This window comes from Littorina saxatilis, unplaced genomic scaffold (genome assembly GCF_037325665.1).
Source record: "Littorina saxatilis isolate snail1 unplaced genomic scaffold, US_GU_Lsax_2.0 scaffold_347, whole genome shotgun sequence".
NCBI lineage: Eukaryota > Metazoa > Mollusca > Gastropoda > Littorinimorpha > Littorinidae > Littorina > Littorina saxatilis.
In genome coordinates, this window is record NW_027128428.1 from 95,407 (window position 1) to 119,873 (window position 24,467).

Below are 24,467 nucleotides of genomic sequence, written 5' to 3' on the forward strand. Positions count from 1 at the left end.
TTGTTGTTGTTGTGTTGTTGTTGTTGTTGTTGTTGTTGTTGTTGTTGTTGTTGAATACGATTGTTTTAGTAAAGTAATCTTTGAAATTCAGGCGGCGTGGGAACATATGTCTTGAAATACGAATAATATGCAGTACGTGCCACTGCACTGACTCGATCGGCCCTCCCCCTGGCCAACACTTAGGCACTAGACTTGTCCCCTTCAGCGACACATAGTCTGACTTGTTTTGTAAACAGGAACAAAAGTGCTTTCGAGGATCAAGGCATAATTTGTCACCCTAAGGTAGTCCTATACCCGAAGGCCATAAGCTGAACCACATCTATGGCTGAACCGAACACTACCCATTCTGCTTCCCGAATATTGACACTGCACAGAAGCTGGTGCTATTATATTTGTTACCCCGTGAAAAAAATACGCTTACACTTTGACGAAAGGCTCGTTCTTGCCTTTACACAGCCACAATTATTTGCGTGAGGCATTCACAATAAGTGTGAATGACTCAGTTTTCCAGCTAGTAGTGAAACAAGAAAGTGCTGAAAATATGATGGCGTAAACTAGATTTTAATTTAATAAATCAGAAAACAGAGTAATAAGTAATAAGAATTTAAATTAGGGCCGACAAGACTCACATCAAAATTAACTGTTTTTAAATGAACTGCGCAAAGATTAAGGGATTGAATATCACGTTTCTATAATGTTGAACTTTATCCTTGTAAATTCAGAGTTCTGTCGTGTTTTTCCTTTCGTCACTCTCAGTCGCAAAGGAGACACAACGATTTGTGTAGGTTCTGTAGATTTATTAACAGCTGGAACAACGGTGACAATATCTCTCAGCACAGTGTAAGAAAGAACAAGTGCAAGACTGGTAAAGAACAACAATACGTGTGCGCAGCCCTACTTATATAGTTAATGGACATACGAGAATATTCGGGAAACATCGACACTAATCTGGTTAGATCTACACAGTCCCATCTGTTCGATGAGCGTCTACGCTTACGTCATGAGTGACTGCGCACTTAATCAAAGTAAGTTCCATAATGTTCTTTGTCCTTCCATTCGATTCCAGTGGTATCTAGCGATCTCCACAACACCTCCCCACCTAAACTGATGCTACTCCTCAAGCATCAACAGCAAAGTCTCTCTGTGGGTTTGCGTGTTCTCTTTGACCGTCTTGGATTGTCTGGTCCATACTCTGGAACGGATGGAGTACCTTTGGGTTTGGTCTGTCTCCGAGTTTGTGGCACAGTTTCCAAGATCTCCATGGGGTGATCTGTTACAAGTTCAGAAACAGTGTCCACTTCCTCACCAGGTTCATTGTCTTCCTCAGTGGTGTAGCGTGGCTGTAGCTGTTCCCAGTGTCGTCTCCATACTGGACCATGAGGAATGACCATGACGTTGAAGCAGCGAGTACCCAGAGACTTCTTGATGACTGCTGGTACCCATCGGGGTTGTTTGTCTCGGCGAGGTCCATGGTACAGAGCATACACAGGATCTCCGGCCTTGTACTGTCTGGTTACCTTGACGACAGCTTTCAAGTCTGGAGTCATCTGAGACTTGGATGCCTCCTTGTGGATTTGGCTGTAGTTCCTTTCTGCAGCCGTGAGAGTCTTGGACACGTTGGCGATTGGGCGCTCGCTTCCATCTGGATAGCGATGAAATATGACTGCTCCAATTCCAACGTTGGACGCGTCACAAGCTAGTCCCAAAGTCTTGTTTGGATCGAAGTGTACCAGAACTTGATCCGAGGAAAGCACATTTTTCAACTGTTCAAATGCTGCCTGTTCCTCATCTCCCCACTTCCAGGGGTTCGCCTTCTTCGTCAGGCGGTAGAGTGGCTCTGGCATGCTGGCCAGGTTAGGGATGAACTTCCCGTAAAACTGAACTGAGCCCAAGAAAGACTTCAAGCTTGAGACGTCCGTAGGGGCTGGCATTTTCAAAACTGCCTCGACCTTCGATCCTTTGGAGATCCCTTCGGCCGATAAGGTATGTCCAAGGTATTCCACACTGGCTTGTGCGAACTCGCACTTTTCACGACGACATCTGAGTCCTTTGTCGTTCAGACGAGTGAGCAAACGTTCCAGGTTGCTCAGGTGGTCGTTGGCGTCCTTCCCGCTGACGAGTATATCATCTTGGAAGACGGCAACACCAGGTAGATCACAGGTCAGGTTTTCCATGATCTCTTGAAAGTAACCAGGTGCTGACTTTATCCCGAAAGGAAGTCGTTGCTGCAGGAGTACCCCACGGTGAGTGCTGAGGGCTAGCCTGCGTTGACTCTCTGGTGCCAGCTTGATCTGGTTGTAGGCATCAGCAAGATCGATCTTGGTGTATCCGAATCCACCTCCTAGCTTCTGCATCAGTTCCTCTGGGAGTGGCATTGGATGACGGTGATCTTCAAGCTGATCATTGATGCCCACTGAGTAGTCACCACAGATCCGTAGCTTGGGCTTCAGGGTGCCCGAGGTTTGTGCCTTACGAATTGGTACCACTGGCGTTCCGTATTCGTTGAACTGGACTGGCTTCCAGACTCCTTTGGCGATGCCTTCTTCGTAGCCTTTGGCGAGGTCATCACGAAGAGCGAAAGGTACCGGACGTGCCTTGTGAAAAACCGGCTTCGCATCAGACTTGAACTTCACGTCCAGTTCGAAGTCCTTGAGACATCCCAATTCTTGTTTGAAGAGATTTGGGAATTTATCAGACAGTCTGTGACAATCTCGTTGCAGGGCAGCATAAGGCGCGTTGGAGGTCGCTGGATGCGTAGGTTTTGCACCCTCACTCTTAGCGTGACTCTCTATGCTCCTCAGTCCTAGAGCATTGTCCACAGAAATTCCCAGAGTCTGGATTGCGTTGCGTCCTAGCAGATTCAGATGAGGGATCTTGGTGACGATGTACGGAATTGAGCTTTGCTTACCAGTCACTGGATCCTTGGTTTGGCCCATGAAAGTTCCCAGCACGGGCAGGTCGTGCTTGCTGGCAGACTCGTAACGATGTGTGACGTCATCCAGCTTCGGTTTTCCTAGTTGTCTCCAGACCGGAAGAGAAACAAAATTTCCCGTAGTTGCGGTGTCCAGTTCCATGGTGAACTGTCGGTCCTGGATTGTTATGGGTACATCCAACCTAGGAGTATCTTGGGGAACTTCACCGAGGATCGCGTTGACAAGCTCTGCTTTCGTGACTCTCTTCACGGAAGCTTGGGAATGTCGTTCCCGATTCTGATGTTGCTTTTTTCTACAGACAGCTTCCAAATGTCCTGTGACGTCACAGTATCGGCATTTGGCTTCTTTGTAGGGGCAGTCTGTTGCTTTGTGGGCCTTTCCACATCGGTAGCACTTCCTGTCTGTGGAATTAGACTGCTTGTGGTTCTTTCGTGGACCCGTAGTCTTGTTCTGGTGGACCTTGTTGACTGGCATGGTCTTGGAACCGTAGACAGTTTCCTTGGCAACCTTCGCTGCGTCTTCAGTCTCAATCGCGACTTGGACAGCACGTGCGAAATCCAGCTCTGTGTCCTTGATCTTGAATAGAGCCTTTAAGACAGCCTCATTGTTGACAGAACATATGAATCTCTGTCTCAGAGCTTCGTCTTGTGGGTTTTTGATCGAAGGAAAGTCACAGGTAGCGGCGTCTTGGCGTATGCGCGCTGCTAACTCCTGGAGAGTTTCGCCTGGCTTCCGTTTCATGTCACTCCAGAACTTGAAACGTTCTCGCACTATGAAGAGTTTTGGGTCGAACTGTTCTTTCATGAATTTGACAATTTCGTCCATTGTCAAACTGTTGATGTCCTTGGGCGGATTTTGCTGAGTAGCCAGATTTGCCAGTTGTTTGTAGACCGTAGCAGTCTGATTCGTCAAGAAAACTTGAGCCTTGCGCTGCTCCGGCACGGAGTTTGCGATCACAAACGTGCAAAATCTTGACCAGTAGTCAGGCCACAGTTCCGATGTTGCATCAAACGCAACAAAAGATGGGATTGCAGCTGCCTGTGTAGTAATGGGAAAACGTAGATTCGAAGCACTCGGATCGTCGTAGCTTTCCTCCCTGGCAGAAGCTGCGGCACCACTGAACACTTTCATCATACTGAACACTTTCATCATCATCTCCATCTGGTGCATTTGTTGCTCCATATCTTCCTTGTGCTGGCGTTGCTGTTGCTCCAACTGCTGCCTCAGAAGCGTTATCAGCTGCTCTGTTTCCGTCATTTTGCAGTAATAAGTCACTCCGAATAGACAAGGGAAGTAACTGTCGGCGACGCCAGTTGTCGTGTTTTTCCTTTCGTCACTCTCAGTCGCAAAGGAGACACAACGATTTGTGTAGGTTCTGTAGATTTATTAACAGCTGGAACAACGGTGACAATATCTCTCAGCACAGTGTAAGAAAGAACAAGTGCAAGACTGGTAAAGAACAACAATACGTGTGCGCAGCCCTACTTATATAGTTAATGGACATACGAGAATATTCGGGAAACATCGACACTAATCTGGTTAGATCTACACAGTCCCATCTGTTCGATGAGCGTCTACGCTTACGTCATGAGTGACTGCGCACTTAATCAAAGTAAGTTCCATAATGTTCTTTGTCCTTCCATTCGATTCCAGTGGTATCTAGCGATCTCCACAGTGGCATTATTGACTTCTTGGTGTGCTTTTTATATTCAAGTCCCTTTGAATTCAACCAAAGCCGGAATATTTCTCGTGAAATTAATTGACGGGTTGAGCTCCAACATTAAGTATAGTTAATTAATTTGGTCATTTGATCGACAAAAAATGACGAGAAATTACATAGGTAATATCGACAGAGGCACGGTGTCTCCCCTCCTTTGAAAAAATGTCTGTGACTATGAGCTATGGTTTCCTTCTAAAACCCATGTGAATGTAAAGTTCATTCCGTAACTTCAAAGTTATATTTACGCTTACAAGAGCAGGTTCTGCAAAAGTATAGGCTCAAATTGCAGTTGAAAATCGTTCCTGAATTTACAACGCTAAAGTTCAACATTACCATCTGTGGACATTTTTTAGTAGGGGTACATTGAAACTTTTGTGTACCGAAATTCGACGTCACGTCATTCACCGAGTTCTCTGCGCTTGCGTCAACTGCATACACATTCGCAACACATGTCCTGTTTGGTGTTGGGAAACTGATTGCTGTGTTTCTCGTCAAAACTGCAAGCATAGGAGTCTCAGTTAGTAAGGACAATTCGAAGACGATGTCGGGGGAAAGAAGAGTACGGGTTGGCTCCAGAAAGAGCGAGGTAAGTGTGCGTTTTGTCATTGAATTCAGCCACGTATGGTTGGGCCGATGCAGACGAAGTCAGCCTGACCTGTTGTGTCAGTGGATGTCGGTCCATGATTCCCAGATCCCCAAAACGTAATTTTGAAGGAATATTGTAGGTTTCAATTGAATCTATACGGTTGAGAGTGTGTTAAACCTGTTTGTTTGTAGCCCAATGTTTGGGGTGAAATCGGTTGGATGTATCCGGTTTGTAACTTTCCGTGTTGTGTGAAGGTGATCAAACATAGGCGAGCGAGAAACTGCAGATTCATCGTGGTCACAGGTGTAGCCGTAGGCATCTATACTATAGAGCAGGCCATCGTTATCAGAATATATCACCGGGTGAATCAGTGAAGTTTAATGGCCAGAGTGTATCACCGTGGCCTGCCATAAAAGCTAAGCACGTACTGTTCTTGCCCACGCCCACCTCCTCCATTCCACCTTGAGTCATTTATCCAGTCGCCCCTACTTCCTTCTTTACCATCAACATTCAGAACGGACTAAAGCCTGAGGCTAATTATTATTTCAATTTAAACCTGTGATGGATACGATCAGGTCCAGCTCAGGGGGAAAAAAAGACTGATTACATACAGTGACAGTACTTACACTCGATCATTGTTGGCCTGATAGGATTATATACACTGCATTGTTTTGAATAGGCTATACACTTTATATTTATATATGATATATTGAGGCATTGTTTTGAATTCATATGTATTTTTATACACCCAATTCTGAAACTATCAGGTTGAAATTGAATGTTTGATGATTCACAAATCAGTGTTCTGTCGGATACACATTCAGTATTCACATTGAATTGACATACATGAGAAGCGATTCACAGAATGGTGTAGGCACCAACTTAAAACCAAAACAGTAACAATGTTTGACTCAACTAACTACAGAAAGTTAGAGAATCTGTCGAAGCCTGGGTAGTTGCTGACTTAATTTAGTCTCGGTTGTTCTCAGACTCCGAGTCGTGAAAATTATTAATACCTGAGAATATGAATGATCACATGGTTAACGTACATGCCGTATTAATTTGTACGACTTTGGCAGAATATATCTAACTTTTTGTAGTTATTTTTGTCATTGTTACTGTTTTTGTTAACTGGCCTTGCTCGTTCCATACAGTACTGCGCCCCCCCCCCCCCCCCCCCCCCCCGGACATCTGGGGTATTACTCCTAATTAAAAGCTGGGAATTCTTGGGCAGTGAACAAAAGTAGTATACATTGTAGTACTAATAGTAGTCTAGGTTGATGTTTATGGCATGGGAAGATCTGTATAGTTTACAATTGCCTGCAGCTATTACACTCAATCAGAAGGATTGAAAATGTCCAATCATGGTATCATAACTCTGACACTGACAGTGTATTAACTATTATGTTCACCCACTTCTGTCAAGATGTCAAAACACAAGTTTAAATTCAAATAACATGAAACTGAAAGCTTGCAACTCAACTCAACATCAACAAAGGTTAAGCAGACTAACCTTATGTGCATGAAAAAAAGGGGTTACCAGGGTATAAGATTATAACATAATAATTAATATGCTGCCAAAATGAATTTTAGCGGAATATTAATATTATGGTAGATACTTTTGGCACAATGAACAGACTTAAATTTACCTCACAGTCACAGTTTGCACTGTTACAAGAAAGGGTAAATGTATGTTACAAAAACTTACATTCAATTTCACAGTGTTATCTGTACAGATACTGAGTATTGACTTATCTGACTTATGATCAGCAAAGTGTCGCCTTAAGAATAAGACAGATATGAGGACACTTCAGAGAGGGATGGGACTGATTATTAATGTATTTAACTTAAGTGTTCTCTTAACTGTCCTGGGATTGGGAGATCAGTGTTTTTTTAATGCTCAGTAATTAGAGCTGTACTGCTCTTATAGTTATACCTGTATCTTTTGTAATGTATCTTTGATGGTGTATGCTTTTAATTAAGCGTTGTTGACTATGAATGTGGATGTAAATGCTTGTATAACTGTGTTTTAATTTTAAATGTGTCAAGCGCAAAGAGCATAATTGTAAAGTTATGATGTTGCGCTATGTAAATGCTCATTTATTATTATTATTATTATTATTATTATTATTATATAGATATTAGCAGTACATTGTACCTGATTTTATGTAATGATAAAATTTAGCAATTGTACAAATGAGATTTGTTTAAAAAAAAGTATGTCACATGCTTTCCTTCTTTGCCACTACTAAAGCAAACGTGTTCAAGATTGTATGTTACACGCTTTGGAGCATGTGCAAGAACGGATTCAAACTCGAAATCGTCCCTCCAAAAGCCCCAAAATGCACGCACAACTTTTATTTCTCCTGCTGTTATCGTTTCTTCTCTTTACAAATTCTTCAACGCTGAGAATACTGAAAGCGGCATACCAGACGACAGCTAGTACTGTTTCCATACGCGAATTTAGCTGCCCTTGGAAAGTGGCTCGCTCAGGAGGCCAGCTGTTAGTCTGAAACTGGAAGGACAGAGTTCTGAACATAGATGACAAAGATCCCAGAAAGAACAAACATTTCGCGGATGCAGACACAGAAAGACGTCATGCTTCAAAAGATACAGACTGTGACGATGACTGTGACGTCATTCACATATACATATATATATACAGAGTGTGCATGCCGATGTGGCATGCATTCACCTACTTTTTGTTGTAATTACGTTTGCTCAAGTCATTGCACGATGTAAAAAGAAGTAAACCGTGTTTTTATCGTGGCACCTTGTTGTGACCCGTTTTGTGGAGCGTTAATATTTTTACGTGAAATTCACGTGCTCCTTGTTCAGTTGTTGTGACCTGGTTTTGGTCGGAGCGTCACAAACTGCGTCGTTTAGTCTTAGAACACCGTGAGATTCACGTGCTATTTTCCGTGTTTTGATTTTGAGGTGAGCCCTGCGAATCTGCGTTGCAAGTTTTAGAATACGTGTGACTCACGTGTTTTTAGCTTTGTGATGTCAGCTAGTTCCTTGATGTTCTTTCTGTTAAATATACCGTTTTAAGTTTTGAGCATGCACGGAGTGCGTGATCGGTTACTGATTGGTTGTAAAATAGTAGTTTCACCCGATTCTGTCTTAGGAATGTTGTTGGTTGGTCAATCCGGTGACCTTTGACTTTTGAATAACTATTCCATGTTAGGTTTTTGTTTCCATAAATACCGCTGCTTGACTCCTGTCTCGTGAGTCGATCTGAGGGTTTTAGGAAGCGTTTGGTTTTGATGTAAACGTATGAAGGTTATCAAGTGAACCAACGGAGTGTTTCTTATGTTTTAACGTCAACGTAATGTTCTTGGAGACAGTTGTTTCTCAAGTGTGAATCGTTTTGTGCCCTTCGTTTGTGAGGCAACACGTTTTTGGTACTGCTGGTCAACCCACACAGCGCATAAGGTAATTTTGTTGTTACTTGTTTGTGTTGTGTTTTGGTCGCCATTTTGTAATGACTTTGTGAGTTGTTTATGTATAACGTGAGTTGAAAGTCTGACTTGTTGTAGTGTTTCTTTATTGTGTGTTCAACTGTTCTAGTGTTGTGAACGTACAGCAATGTTTTGTAGACGCTAGAAAGTCGCTAATGTTTATAATGATAACTTGTGTTTTCTGTGGTTAACGAAGTTCGAAGTGAAACGTTTTCTCCGACTTTTTCAGCCTTACGTTAAAAGAATTTAGGTAAAAGAAGCTTGCGGTCTGTGGTGATCGTTTGTAAACGGGCTTATTTCTTGTAACGTTATTGAGGGAAAGTGGATGAGTAAATATCTTGTTTGTGACTTTGATTAACGCAGGAACGTTGTCGTTAGACTTTTTTGGTATGACAGTTTGCTTTGTATTCCTGGCCTGATGAGTCAACGTTTTTGTATTTTTCTGAAAGTAGCCATTTTGGTTTTAAACGTATGTATGCTAAGTTTCTTGAGTATTCTTAGTGCTTATGGTATTGTTGAACGTACGGAACGTAATTCTTTATTGTTGTTGAACGTACAGAACGTAACTCTTTATTGTTGTTGAAGGACTAACCAACGAGTGTTTGGTAATTGTAACTTTCTTGTCTGTTTGTCTTCTCCTGTCTTGTGATTGTTTATTTTTCTTGTTTTTACTTCTCGTGTCTTGTTAATGCATTTGATACTTTTGCCATGTCTAATAATTTGTTTTCTTTTCTCTTTTTCTTTCTGTTCATAAGTTTTTTACCGCAATACGTGGTACTGTAACGATATATATACATTACTGATCCCTAGTGTCAGATGTAAAATAATAAACCAGTACTTTTGCGCGTTATCGCTTGTAACCTGTGTTTGTCATTTCGTATGAACAATATGTAGTACCAGCCTCGCTCACGAAGGCGCGCACAGTAAAAAACTTTAGTTGCTGTCGTCCAGTAAAAAACTTTAGTTGCTGTCGTCCAGTAAAAAACTTAGCTGCTGATGCCCAGTGAAAGAACTTTAGCTGAAGTAAAAAACTTTAGTTGCTGTCGTCCAGTAAAAAACTTAGCTGCTGACGCCCAGTGAAAGAACTTTAGCTAAAGTAAACAAACTTAGCTGAAGTCCAGCCAAGTGAATGTAAAGAACTGTTGTTATTGATGCTCAATGAACGTAAACGTAGCTGTTGATAACCAGCAAAAGACTTTATTGTTACTTGTCACTGTGTTAGTGAACCATAGTTTGACATAGATCAACTTGTCGGTTAGAGATCTTCCTACTCCGTATCCGGCGCATTTTTTGTGACTTTTGTGTATTATCCCAAACGACCCTCGGATCGACTCATTTTACTTTATAAACAGATAAACCTTATGTAGGTTTTTAGTGCTTTTGAATAAGCGAACATTGTAATGGAGAAGGTTTCAGTAGATAATCCATTGGAAGCTTCAGGTTATGACATTAACGGCGATGAAGATGAACATTCTCAAAGGCCTAGGCGTGACATTAAGCCTACTGAAAAAGGTAGAGATTACCAGATTGAGATCAAAACTAGAAACTTTGCAAGACAACGAACATTCTTGGAACGAGCAATCGGTGAGGTAGTAACAGAGCTTAACCAAGAAACTCCTAATCAAGAGTCGTTAACCAGTCAGAAACAAATTGTTTTGAGCATGTACAAGGATCTTGGTGACATAGAGAAAGGTCTTCGTAGTATTGGTAGCGGTGAAACCATTCAGGAAAGTTGGGATGATGTTCAGAGAACAGTTCAGAACATTATGTTTGACATTGATCGAGCTCTTGACAGACAATCGACTAGCGTGCAGGTGACTAAGAAGCCTACTTCCAGGCATAGCAGTGTTACACCTAGCGTTGGGTCATCCACCCACAAGTCAGCCAGTGTTAAGACTGCCAGCCATAAAGCAGCTAGCATTACGTCAGCCATCCACAAGTCAGCTAGCCACAAGTCAGGTATCAGGAGATCAGGTAGCCAAGTAGCTTCTCGCGCCGAGTCTCTCCGCTCTAAAAGTGTTAGCTCTGAAGACACTAAATTGGCTCTTAAACTAGAGGCTGCATCCCTGGCCATAAAAGTGGAAGGTGACGCAATAAAGGAAGCTCAGTTTAGTGAACTGGATCTCTTACAACAACAATATGCTGAGAGAACAGCAGCTAGGCAGACTGAGGACGCAGCTAGGCAGGCCGAAGAAGCAGCTAGGCAGGCTAAGGAAGCTGAGAGAACAGCAGCTAGACAGGCCGAAGACGCAGCTGAAGCAGCTCTTGAAGATATTAAACAGAAAAAGGCTTTGAGACAAATTCAGTCCACCGAATTGAAAATTAGCTTAAGAGAACAACAAGCTATGTTACAAGTATTGGAACAAGGTGAATCCGTTCAGCAGGATCTCCCTGATCTACCGTCAGTTGATTTGTTGAACACTAGGTTCCACCCTCGTCCTTTCGTTCCCTTGTATAGTCTTGTAGCCCCTCCTCTAAACAATGAACAAACAGCGATAGGAATAGGGACAGGTGCTGCCGTCATTGCTGACCAAGGGACACACCAGCCAGCCTTGGACGCCGCGTCTGTTCCTGTCTGCCAAGCTGCCTTCATTGCTGATCAAGGGACACACCAGCCAGCCTTGGACGTCACGTCTGTTCCTGTCTGCAACGCCGCCAGCACCCGTGACATCTCTACTGTCAACGCTGCTGTCACCAACTTCGTCGCAGGAACCACAACGACTGAGCCACGACAGCACGCGTTACCTGTCGTGGACCTCGTCGTTGGAGTCAGCGCCTCTACAAGCGCCGCTACTACCAACAACGCCACCTATGAGGCGTACGGACCTCAACGTAGAGAGGATGTCAACGCCCCCCATCACGCCGGAACGAGCGCTCCTTTCGTCCGTCAGGAGCCCTTCACACCCAACTACACGACGGCTGCAACTACATCCTCCATGCGGCCTACAGCGCTGCTGACCACACTGCAGCACCCTCTCGGTGCGTACGCTGGTCAGCCGCCTCTGCACAACGTTGGACACTCAACGACAAGCGTCACAGGCTCTCGCCCGCCTGATCTCGACCACACAGGTTGGTCCTATCACCTACCAGAGACAAGGGAAGGTGATGAGACGCAAGAACGACACACCTACTTCCCAGAAGAACGTCACCAACGCATGGACCACAGACGTTTTCAAGTTACCCCACCCTGTTTCCCCTATGATACCCACCTACATCCCAAACCAGAGCCTTTCGTGCCCACATTCCTGGACCCACATCAGACCACCCCCAAAGTTATTTGGGGAAACGAAAACGCAAGGCCCCCTGCGTACATGAACTTTGACAAGGAATGTCATGCAGATCGTCCATTTGTCTCCTACCCCCCGTCTGCGTACTACCAACGTCCACTTGCTACTCCTGCCAAGCAGGACACTCCTATGGACTCTCTCGCCAAAACCCTATCAGACGCTCTGATGATCAACCGTTTGCCGATGCAGGAGCCGTGCATTTTTGTTGGTGACCCTCTCCAATATCCAATTTGGAGGTCGTCGTTTTCGTTCCTCATCGAGAGACAGAACATAACCAGCAGTGAGAAGTTATTGTATCTGCAACGGTACATCGGAGGTCAAGCAAAGGAGGCCGTGACCGGCTTCTTTCTGCTGAGAGAAGGTGATGCCTACGAGAGAGCCATGGAAGTGCTGGAAAATCGGTTCGGCAACTCATACGTCGTTTCGCAAGCTTTCCGGACCAAGCTGGACGAATGGACCCCAGTCAAAAGCAAGGATCCCAAGGGACTCAGAAGTCTGGCCGATTTCTTGCAGCAATGTTCCGTTGCTGCCCAGGAAGTTGGTGGACTGAGCATCCTGGATGATGCCCAGTACCTACGGAAGATCGTCGGAAAGCTCCCAGACTGGATGAGTCACAGATGGTCTAGAACAGTTGCTCGAACTAAGGTTGAAAAGAAGAGGTATCCTCTGTTCAATGAACTCGTGTCGTTCGTTACTCTCGAAGCAGACATTTCTAACGACCCTGTTTTCGGCTTGACAAGTGCATCGGGTACACCAAGAAAGTTCACAACGAACTTGTCAACCCTGACAGAGGATGTCACCGCATGTCTGCACTGTCAACTTCCGGACCATGACGCTGGGACATGTAAGGAACTCATAGAGAAGCCTCTGGTTGAGATACGAGATTTTCTGTTCAAGAACCGTATCTGCTACGGATGTCTCAGAAGTAAGGATCACCAGAGCCGTCAATGTATGCAGAAACAGACGTGCAAGAAGTGCAAGAAGGCTCATCCCACTTGTCTTCATGATGACAATTTCAAGTATCAGAACAGTATGAGTGAAACCAAAGGGGCGAGTGAACACAAGAACAATTACCGTACCTCTGCTGCTGACGTTCAAGAGCCACTGTCATCGTCGACCTCTACGGTGTCTGCTCTTAAGGCCAGCGAGGAAAACAGCATCGGTTTCACGTCTATGATCGTTCCCGTTCTCGTTTCCAGTGACTCTAACCCCAACGTAGAAGTGCTGACGTACGCACTACTGGACACTATGTCCAACGCCACTTTTGTAGTGCAGTCAGTGGCTGAAGAAGTTAAAGCCAAATCGCAGCCGACTACACTCAGGGTCTCCACACTGACTGAGGACAATGCTGTGGTCTCCGGCAGGAAGTACTCTGGATTGCGTGTCCGCTCTCCTACCTCCAGTGAGTTTGTCAGGCTCCCTTCTGCCATCTCACGACCTTACCTGTCCGTTGACCCCACGCAAATCCCCACCTCAGAGACTGTCAAAGTTTACCCACATCTTCAACACCTGTCTCCAAAACTGCCCCCCTTGTACCCTGACTGCGAAGCAGGCCTCCTCATCGGCTACGACTGCGCTGAAGCCCTCATGCCCCTAAACGTTGTCCAAGGACTGCCATTTGCAGTAGAGACTAAGTTAGGTTGGAGCATCGTCGGCAAGTCACCGCATTCCGTCGCCTTTGATGGTGTAGGCTCGTCCATGCACGTAGTCGTCAAGCCAGGATCAAGAAAAGAAGAAAGTGCAGCTCACGTCTACAAAATACAGGTGGATGAGGTATCGTGTACTGACCTACTACACGTTATGGAGAGAGACTTTGCTGATAGTGACACAGGATCCATGTCTCAAGATGATGTGAAGTTCATGAAGATCGTGAAGGAGAACGTGAAGGTCAACGAAGCTGGTCACTATGAGATGCCTTTGCCTTTTCGTCCAGAACAACCGTCTCTTCCTGACAATAGAGGTGCCGCAGTCAAGCGTCTCGTGGGACTGAAACGCCAGTTTGAGAAGAAGCCTGGGTACCGTGAAGACTATATCAAGTTCATGAACGTGATTTTGGAGCGAGGTGACGCTGAACTGATTCCCAAGAACGAAGTCGAGGTCCCTAATCGCTGGTACATCCCACATCACGGCGTGTACAACGACAAGAAGCCAGGAAAGATTCGTGTGGTTTTTGACTGTAGTGCACGTCACCTAGGCACGTCCTTGAACGATCTTCTCCTACAAGGCCCAGACCTAATCAGCTCCCTTTCCGGCGTTCTCTGTCGTTTCCGCAAGGGTCCCATAGCATTTTCCTGTGACGTGGAAAAAATGTACCACCAGTTTCACGTCTCCGAGCCCCATCGAGACTTTCTGCGCTTCCTTTGGTGGAAGGACGGTGATACGAGTGGCCAGCCGCTTGACTACCGCATGAAGGTGCACATCTTCGGGGCTACATCGTCACCAGGCTGTGCAAACTTCGGCCTCAAGCAGGTGGCAAAGGACAACGCCACAATCAGCGCCAAGGCATCAGCCTTTCTGCAGCGTGACTTTTATGTCGATGATGGACTTCAAGCCAAAGACTCTGTTGAAGAAGCAGCAGATGTGCTCATGAAGGCCAGAGAAATTTGTGAACACGGACAATTGAGGCTGCACAAGATAGTCTCCAACTCAAAGGAACTTTTAGAGTACTTCCCCGACTCTGAAGTTACGTCAACCAAGGCCACAGAACTCGCAGTTCCTTGTAGCACACCAGAAATTGAGCGGACTCTTGGCCTTCACTGGTGCACTGATGATGACACGCTGGGTTTCACTGACAACCCCAGACTGGGTCCCTCGAACAGAAGAGGAGTTCTCTCTACAATTGCATCAGTCTACGACCCCCTTGGTTTTCTGGCTCCCTTTTTGCTGACTGGAAAATTGATCCTCCAGGAACTATGTCGCCAGGAGCTCGGCTGGGACGATCCGCTGCCACCATCGCTTCAAGAACGTTGGGAAGAGTGGCTGAAGGATCTATCCCGCCTGGGTTGCGTCAAGGTACCCAGGAACTACTTGCCTACAGACTTTGGCACCGTGAAGAATGTCGAGCTACATCACTTCTCAGACGCGTCTACAGCAGGATACGGCCAGTGTTCGTACCTTCGCTTTGAGAATCATCTAGGCAACATTCACAGTACGCTTGTAGTCGCCAAAGCACGCGTGGCTCCGCTTCGACACGTCACTGTCCCTCGTCTGGAGCTAACGGCAGCAGTACTTTCCGTCAAGATGGCAAGATTTCTTCAAGAAGAACTGGACTTTGAGAGCATTGAACATTTCTTTTGGACTGACTCTATGATTGTACTCGCTTATTTGAAGAACGAGTCCAAGCGTTTTCACGTCTTTGTCGCAAATAGAGTCCAACAAATACGTCAGTTCTCACAGGCCAGTCAGTGGAATCATGTTTCTACAAAGGAGAACCCAGCTGATTATGCATCACGGGGATTGTCTGTGAGTGACCTCATGACATCAGAGTGGTTCCATGGTCCCGCATTCTTGAGCCAGTCCCTTCCGGAATCAGATGACTTTTTCGAGATCCCAGATGACGATGTTGAGGTGAAAGTGTGCAAGGCTACTACCTCTAAAGAAGTGTCTGTTCAGTCGTTTGAGCAGATCGCCCAACGATTCTCCTCCAAGACATCTCTGATAAGAGCCATGGCTGTTTTGGTACGCAAATGCAATGCCATTAAGGGGCACCAGTCGTCTCCCCTTGAAGTGCTTGAAGTCACTGAGAAGAAGTTCATCGTATGTCTTCAGAAAGAACATTTTGAACGCCCAACGCCTTCTTTACGCAACCAGCTTCAGGCACTCAACGCTCACAAAGACACTGATGGTATACTGAGAGTATATGGTCGCTCTCAAAATTCATCATCCTTTTCAGCTGACAAGTTTCCCATACTATTACCTCGAGACAGTCACTTCTCTTTGCTGGTGGTTCAGGATTGTCATGCCGCGATAGCCCACCAAGGGAGAATGTTCACGATCAACCAAGTACGAGCCAGCGGTTTCTGGATCATTGGCATTCGTCACGTCGTCTCTTCGTTGGTGCGCCGCTGTGTTCACTGCCGATGGCATCGCTCAGGGCCAGCTGGACAGAAGATGGCCGACCTCCCTCCAGAGCGTATTGACCCATCCCCACCGTTCACGTACTGTGGCATTGACTGTTTCGGCCCATTTCACGTCAAAGATGGACGTAGGGAGGTGAAAAGGTACGGACTGATCGTGACGTGTTTTGCCTCTAGGGCAATCCACATTGAAACCCTGGATGACATGTCAAGTGATTCCTTCATCAACGCCCTACGCATTGTTGTCTCCATGCGAGGAAACATATCACGCATTTGGTGTGACAAAGGAACGAACTTTGTAGGTGCATGCAACGAGTTCAAACTGGCATGGAAGGAGATGGACTCTGAACGACTGACATCAAAGATGCTGGAAAGCAAATGTGAGTTCAAGTTCAACCCCCCTGCAGCTAGTCACATGGGTGGCGTTTGGGAGCGTCAGATCCGAACGATACGCAGCATCCTGAATGGTCTTCTCAGAAGATCAGGCCAGCGTCTCACTACCTCATCACTTCGTACGTTCCTATACGAGGTGATGGCCATCGTGAACAGTCGACCACTGTCTGTCGAGTCACTGGAATCGGCAGATGGACCACGCCCTTTGACCCCCAACCACGTCCTCACCATGAAGTCAGGTGCCATCCTTCCGCCCCCTGGTGTGTTTGAAGATCCAGACTTGTACGCCAGGAAACGTTGGCGCTGTGTCCAGCGGATGGCAGACGAATTCTGGCTGCTATGGAAGAGCCAGTACCTTTCACTTTTGCAGAAACGTCGTGTCTGGCAACGTCCCCAGGCAAACGTACAGGTGGGAGATGTTGTTGTCTTGCATGACCAGAACTCGTGCAGATCAGAGTGGTGCATGGCTCGTGTAGTCGAAGTGATGCCTGGATCTGATGGACTGGTCAGACGAGTGAAAGTGCATGTTGGAACAAAGGCTCTAGACAATCACGGCCGTCCCACTGGTGATAGTCGCATATTAGAGCGACCGATTCACAAAATGACTGTGTTAGTAGATTGTGAAAATCACAAAGACAAAGCTGTGTAAGCAAACTTGAAAGAACAATGAACTTTGGAGTGTTTTTCCAATTTGACAGTTGCGGTTTGTTTTTATACCAGATGATGTAACGGACATTTATGATTTAAGTGGTGCGTTTTTTATGCCGTCGAGTAAATGACTAGTGGCTTTTAGTTGAAACGAGATGTGTTGAGACACTGAAAGTGATTGAACCATAATATTGTTGTGTAAATGTTTTGCAACACAATGATTTTGAGTTGTAAATTTGAAATGTCTAAATCTGCGTTATTCTTCTTTTGATATAAGGAACATGTTTGTACAAAGGTTTTTGAAGTAAATTATATTAATATAATTTCCGGTGGGAGTGTGCATGCCGATGTGGCATGCATTCACCTACTTTTTGTTGTAATTACGTTTGCTCAAGTCATTGCACGATGTAAAAAGAAGTAAACCGTGTTTTTATCGTGGCACCTTGTTGTGACCCGTTTTGTGGAGCGTTAATATTTTTACGTGAAATTCACGTGCTCCTTGTTCAGTTGTTGTGACCTGGTTTTGGTCGGAGCGTCACAAACTGCGTCGTTTAGTCTTAGAACACCGTGAGATTCACGTGCTATTTTCCGTGTTTTGATTTTGAGGTGAGCCCTGCGAATCTGCGTTGCAAGTTTTAGAATACGTGTGACTCACGTGTTTTTAGCTTTGTGATGTCAGCTAGTTCCTTGATGTTCTTTCTGTTAAATATACCGTTTTAAGTTTTGAGCATGCACGGAGTGCGTGATCGGTTACTGATTGGTTGTAAAATAGTAGTTTCACCCGATTCTGTCTTAGGAATGTTGTTGGTTGGTCAATCCGGTGACCTTTGACTTTTGAATAACTATTCCATGTTAGGTTTTTGTTTCCATAAATACCGCTGCTTGACTCCTGTCTCGTGAGTCGATCTGAGGGTTTTAGGAAGCGTTTGGTTTTGATGTAAACGTATGAAGGTTATCAAGTGAACCAACGGAGTGTTTCTTATGTTTTAACGTCAACGTAATGTTCTTGGAGACAGTTGTTTCTCAAGTGTGAATCGTTTTGTGCCCTTCGTTTGTGAGGCAACACGTTTTTGGTACTGCTGGTCAACCCACACAGCGCATAAGGTAATTTTGTTGTTACTTGTTTGTGTTGTGTTTTGGTCGCCATTTTGTAATGACTTTGTGAGTTGTTTATGTATAACGTGAGTTGAAAGTCTGACTTGTTGTAGTGTTTCTTTATTGTGTGTTCAACTGTTCTAGTGTTGTGAACGTACAGCAATGTTTTGTAGACGCTAGAAAGTCGCTAATGTTTATAATGATAACTTGTGTTTTCTGTGGTTAACGAAGTTCGAAGTGAAACGTTTTCTCCGACTTTTTCAGCCTTACGTTAAAAGAATTTAGGTAAAAGAAGCTTGCGGTCTGTGGTGATCGTTTGTAAACGGGCTTATTTCTTGTAACGTTATTGAGGGAAAGTGGATGAGTAAATATCTTGTTTGTGACTTTGATTAACGCAGGAACGTTGTCGTTAGACTTTTTTGGTATGACAGTTTGCTTTGTATTCCTGGCCTGATGAGTCAACGTTTTTGTATTTTTCTGAAAGTAGCCATTTTGGTTTTAAACGTATGTATGCTAAGTTTCTTGAGTATTCTTAGTGCTTATGGTATTGTTGAACGTACGGAACGTAATTCTTTATTGTTGTTGAACGTACAGAACGTAACTCTTTATTGTTGTTGAAGGACTAACCAACGAGTGTTTGGTAATTGTAACTTTCTTGTCTGTTTGTCTTCTCCTGTCTTGTGATTGTTTATTTTTCTTGTTTTTACTTCTCGTGTCTTGTTAATGCATTTGATACTTTTGCCATGTCTAATAATTTGTTTTCTTTTCTCTTTTTCTTTCTGTTCATAAGTTTTTTACCGCAATACGTGGTACTGTAACGATATATATACATTACTGATCCCTAGTGTCAGATGTAAAATAATAAACCAGTACTTTTGCGCGTTATCGCTTGTAACCTGTGTTTGTCATTTCGTATGAACAATATGTAGTACCAGCCTCGCTCACGAAGGCGCGCACACAGAGACATCATTCATAGTTGTTCGGTCACTTCCGTCAAAAAGTAGATCTCTCGACAGTGGCTGCTCCTGTGTTAAGTTTTGTCAAGCTTGAGTACGCAAAACGTGTTTGTTCTCTCCTCTGTTGAAGCTGTGAGACATAAATGCTATTCCGACTTGGTCGTGTGACAGAGTTTTCTTCCACACTCGATTAGCTGATGTCTAACAAAGCCGTGAGGCTGAGTTAGACAATCAACGTAATCTCGTGTGGAAGAAAACGTCTGTCACACGACCAAGTCTGAATAGCAGGTACTATCACTTCTAGTGAGGCAGAAGCTAAGTTTTGTTGACATGACAATCTGATAGATGAACCTATAATGAACAATTGTTTGATATTTCCCTTATTGAAATGTCTACCATCAACTTGTGCATACATATTATATCTCTTGAATTGCATGTCATTTCTTCTTTTACGTGGGTTTTCGTTTCCCTTTGAATTGAACCGGACATGACAGTGAAAATGCAAATGAGCCTGATTTGGCATCATAATGTATATATTCATATCCTGTTGAGGTCGTTTTGTGACAAGAATAAACTGGTATTGCTCGCAACCAACAGGACATGGATCTCTCAGATGTGAAATCAAACTTCTTCCTGCAATCTCAGTCATGGGGGGGTGTGAAAACTGTATGTCCATTTTGAACAGAAAAGAGGACAGCTGGGTTGATATGTATTATATTATGCCTGGTAGAGGTACTACATGGTGTTTGTAGTTAAATATCATGTACAGTGCCGTGAAACGCCATTTTAAGACTGCCAAGAAATCCGTGTGAAAATCAGCTCTTAACAAAATGAAAAGAGAAGGTCTCAGCTTTAAAATGATAAACTGTTTATAATTACTGAATGTGTGTACAAACATGTCTGAGAAAGAGTGTTTTAAAACTAGGGGGGCCTCCATTGTATGCAAGTCGCCATGTCTGCAGAAGAGTTTTGGGGGTCTTTAGGTGATCCTATAACTGACCAGCAAAGAAAGCAAGAAAAAGACTCTTAAACTGTACTCATTCTATTCATTCTATTGTTTCAAGCATTTTGTAGCCGTTTTGGCTTGATTTGTAGGTAGATTTGGCTTGATTTGTAGGTAGATTTGGCTTGATTTGTAGGTAGATTTGGCTTGATTTGTAGGTAGATTTGGTGTGATACTTCATCTTTTTCTCCTTCTTCTTTAACAACAAATCGCCGAATACAATGCTAGGTTTCTCCCTTCCATCTAGCAACAGTTGCAAAAAGGAGACAAAGTAGAGCTGTACTGCTCTTATACCTGTATCTCTGATAAGATTTCAACCCTCTGAAAAAATTTGTGCTGTTCTTGCTTTTCTGAAGGTTGAGCTACAAACTGTAAACTGAACCTTCTTAGCAAATGTGGGACACATATTGTTCTGGTCTGCCCCCGGAGTAAGAGGAACAATGGCAGTTTTCTCCCATCCCGCTTTTGCAAATAGAGGCAGTGAAAGTTAAACACGTATGCACTGGGCACCGAACTCTGATGCAGCTGCTCTGATGCAACCTGCATCGCAATTTCTGTGCACACAACTTTGACATTTGCCTTTTTGCTTCCATGGCCTTGGAATGGGTGGAAAGTCATGCGTTGTACAGCTGTTAGCTGTGTGGTCTTTTACTTTTAGGGGTTTATTTTCTGTACAATGTGTGTATTTTTGTGGTTATGTTCTAAAGCAAAGTAACAGACAAGTGACAAAAGATACCTGGTTTATTTTCATAACAAATGCATGTGCTGATGCAAAAAGAATGTAGTTTGAGGTTGTTGTTTGAAAACAAACATTATGTTAAAAAAAAAATAAAAAAAATAAAAACATTCTGCAGAAAATTAACTAAATAACAAATTAATGTAATTTGTGTAAGCAAAGATTGTTACAAAATATGTTAAAAGTACATTTGTAGAAGACGAAATTAATTGTATGTTGTGTGCGTGCTTTTTTCGGTTTCATACAGTACAATGTACAAATATTTATATTGAAGTTGTTATGTTTTGTTGTGGAGTTATGACTTTTGTGTATGTGTGGACTCTGACTGGAGTGAAGTACGTTGCTCATATTGAAAGGTCAGTGAATGTTGTGGGTAAGCTCTATGTACATGGTTATTGTGTAGTCAATGACTTGAACATTGAATTTAACAATAAACTGATGCACTCATGTCTGATTTGTCTGTTGCAGCTGGCATTGATACAGACTAGGACTGTCATAGAACACTTAAAACGAAGAGATGCCAGCCTCAAGTTTGAAACAAGTAGGTATATTATTAATGATCAGAGAGAGCTGGATATTATAAGCTATTGTATTTTGTTTCATCTTGTCAGTGCTCTTGTTTCTATAGACCTAATTTATGCGTGGGAGTTGTACTTGAATTTGAGTTATCTTTCTTTCTTTCTTTTAGTCTGTCGTCCTTTAAATAAATCTTTTTACGATTACCCCGTCTTTTTTTTCTGCTTTTTTCTTCCCTCATATTAGGTGACAAGTTTAGGTTTTCTGTATGTCTCTCTTTCTCTTTAAGCTGTTTATTGTTTTTCTTTTTTTTTTGGCTGATGCAGTTACTTGTGTAATTAACTGTTCATTCTTGTGTGAACAATTATCAGCTGAAATCTCAGCCCATATGGATGCTATTTGCTGCTCAGGTCCTATCCCAAAACGGCAACCCGAGGTAAACTTTTCCTCTCCACTTTGAGTCTGTTTATGACACAATCTGTCATAAAAGCATTTTATGTGAAAACTCCTGAAGCTAAATCAGTAAATGTCAATAAAGTCTGTGTTTCATGACTGTTTCAGTTACCATGCACACAACTGGGGACAAGATACTGGACTCTGCTCTGTCCAAGGTAAGAACATTGAACTTATGGAAACAGGTTGTTTGATAAAAGATTATTTTATTTTTGATTGACCTTAGAATTAAGTGCATGTACTGATGTAGAGAGATAGTCGGACTTCAGTAAAACTGGAGTAGAAGGGAAGAGGTGGTTGTATTGGGGGGAGGGGGGATGTGTGTTTGTTGTGGGTGAGAGGGAAGGATTGGGTATTGGGTAAACTGTAAAGCGGATGTCAGCCCAAAGTAATGGTAAAGGGGTTTAACAGGATTTGGGAAGTAGGGCTTAGATTTGAATAATGTTTCAGTGAGGAATACATTATCTTTTCACCCCCGCGGGTTAGGGGGAAGAATTTACCCGATGCTCCCCAGCATGTCGTAAGAGGCGACCAACGGATTCTGTTTCTCCTTTTACCCTTGTTAAGTGTTTCTTGTATAGAATATAGTCAATGTTTGTAAAGATTTTAGTCAAGCAGTATGTAAGAAATGTTAAGTCCTTTGTAGTGGAAACTTGCATTCTCCCAGTAAGGTCATATATTGTACTACATTGCAAGCCCCTTGAGCAATTTTTTTATTAGTGCTTTTGTGAACAAGAAACAATTAAAAAGTGGCTCTATCCCATCTCCCCCCCCCCCCCCCCCCCCCCCCCATCCTTTCCCCATCGCGATATAACCTTCGTGGTTGAAACCGACGTTAAATACCAAATAAAGAAAGAAAGACATTATCTTTTAGGCCCAAGTCAAAAGTGTGTGTGTACGGCCATGGGTGTGTGTGTAGGTGTGTGTGTACGGCCATGGGTGTGTTTAGGTGTGTGTGTGTACGACCATGGGTGTGTGTGTAGGTGTGTGTGTACGGCCATGGGTGTGTGTAGGTGTGTGTGTGTACATTGTATTTAGTGTAGCTTTTACTCTCTTCCTGTCACTTCCCGTTGGTGTGAAAGCGTCGTATACAAACAAGTAAGGTCCCAGAATACAAGTAGCTGGCAAAGACAAAACATAAATATGATGGTTGTTAATAATTTTATTATGGCCGTTAAAGAAGGTTATTTGGTTAGGTATATCTCTCTCTCTTTTATTTAAAAAAAATTTCCTTTCCATAGCAGATGTGAAGGAAAAGAAAACAATTACGTCTGTCTGTCCCTCTTTGGGTGTAGTCATTGTCATCATTACCAGTGATGGCGCTAGAATGTTTTCAAACCGGTACGCAAACTTTTATGATGCAAACTGTCCACAAAAAAACGGTAATCTGGTCATTGGAACCAGTAAGAGTCCAACTCAGAGTACTAGTTTAGTTGTTTAACCAGCGAAAAAAACCAGTAGTTCAAAAATCAACCCATAGGTCATACCGGCAGCCATTTTTGTTCCGGTATTTTCTATTTGTAACCGGTAAAATACCGGTAATTACCGGTTAACGCCAATACTGCATTACAGAATTAAGGATTGAGGTTGAGCTTTTCTTATTTTCATGGGTGGGTGGGAAGGTGCAACATGCTACAGGTTTTACAATCACTGATGTGTGTCAGCCGTCCTTTATTTTGTTTTTTGTTGTTTTCCTTCCCTTCTCTTTTTACATTTAGTCAAGTTTTGAATAAATGTTTTAACGTAGAGGGGGAATCGAGACGAGGGTCGTGGTGTATGTGCGTGTGTGTGTGTGTGTGTGTGTAGAGAAAACTACTGCACCGATCTTCATGAAACTTGACATGAGAGATCCTGAGTATGGTATCTCCAGACGTTTTTTTCATTTTTACATTTAGTCAAGTTTTGACTAAATGTTTTAACGTAGAGGGGGGAATCGAGACGAGGGTCGTGGTGTATGTGTGTGTGTGTGTGTAGAGCGATTCAGAGAAAACTACTGGACCGATCTTCATGAAACTTGACATGAGAGATCCTGAGTATGGTATCTCCAGACGGTTTTTTTCATTTTTGACTCACATGCGAAGCAAAAGTGAGTCTATGTACTCACCCGAGTCGTCCGTCCGTCCGTCCGGACGTCCGGACGTCCGTCCGGAAAACTTTAACGTTGGATATTTCTTGGACACTATTCAGTCTATCAGTACCAAATTTGGCAAGATGGTGTATGATGACAAGGCCCCAAAAACCATACATAGCATCTTGACCTTGCTTCAAGGTCAAGGTCGCAGGGGCCATAAATGTTGTCTAAAAAACAGCTATTTTTCACATTTTTCCCATTTTCTCTGAAGTTTTTGAGATTGAATACCTCACCTACATATGATATATAGGGCAAAGTAAGCCCCATCTTTTGATACCAGTTTGGTTTACCTTGCTTCAAGGTCAAGGTCACAGGAGCTCTTCAAAGTTGGATTGTATACATATTTTGAAGTGACCTTGACCCTGAACTATGGAAGATAACTGTTTCAAACTTAAAAATTATGTGGGGCACATGTTATGCTTTCATCATGAGACACATTTGGTCACATATGATCAAGGTCAAGGTCACTTTGA

The 24,467-nt window shown here is 43.5% G+C and overlaps 1 protein-coding gene across 1 annotated transcript in view; it reads left to right on the forward strand.

Annotated features, from left to right (window-relative positions):
* Positions 1–5,070: 5,070 nt before the first annotated feature.
* LOC138956774 (porphobilinogen deaminase-like) overlaps positions 5,071–24,467 on the forward strand; it is a 28,459-nt gene continuing 9,062 nt past the window's right edge. The window contains exons 1-3 of the mRNA XM_070328042.1: positions 5,071–5,239; positions 21,363–21,435; positions 21,972–22,021. Of these exons, the coding sequence (XP_070184143.1) occupies positions 5,195–5,239; positions 21,363–21,435; positions 21,972–22,021 (168 nt within the window). The 5' untranslated portion in view covers positions 5,071–5,194. The remainder of the gene's footprint in view (positions 5,240–21,362; positions 21,436–21,971; positions 22,022–24,467) is intronic.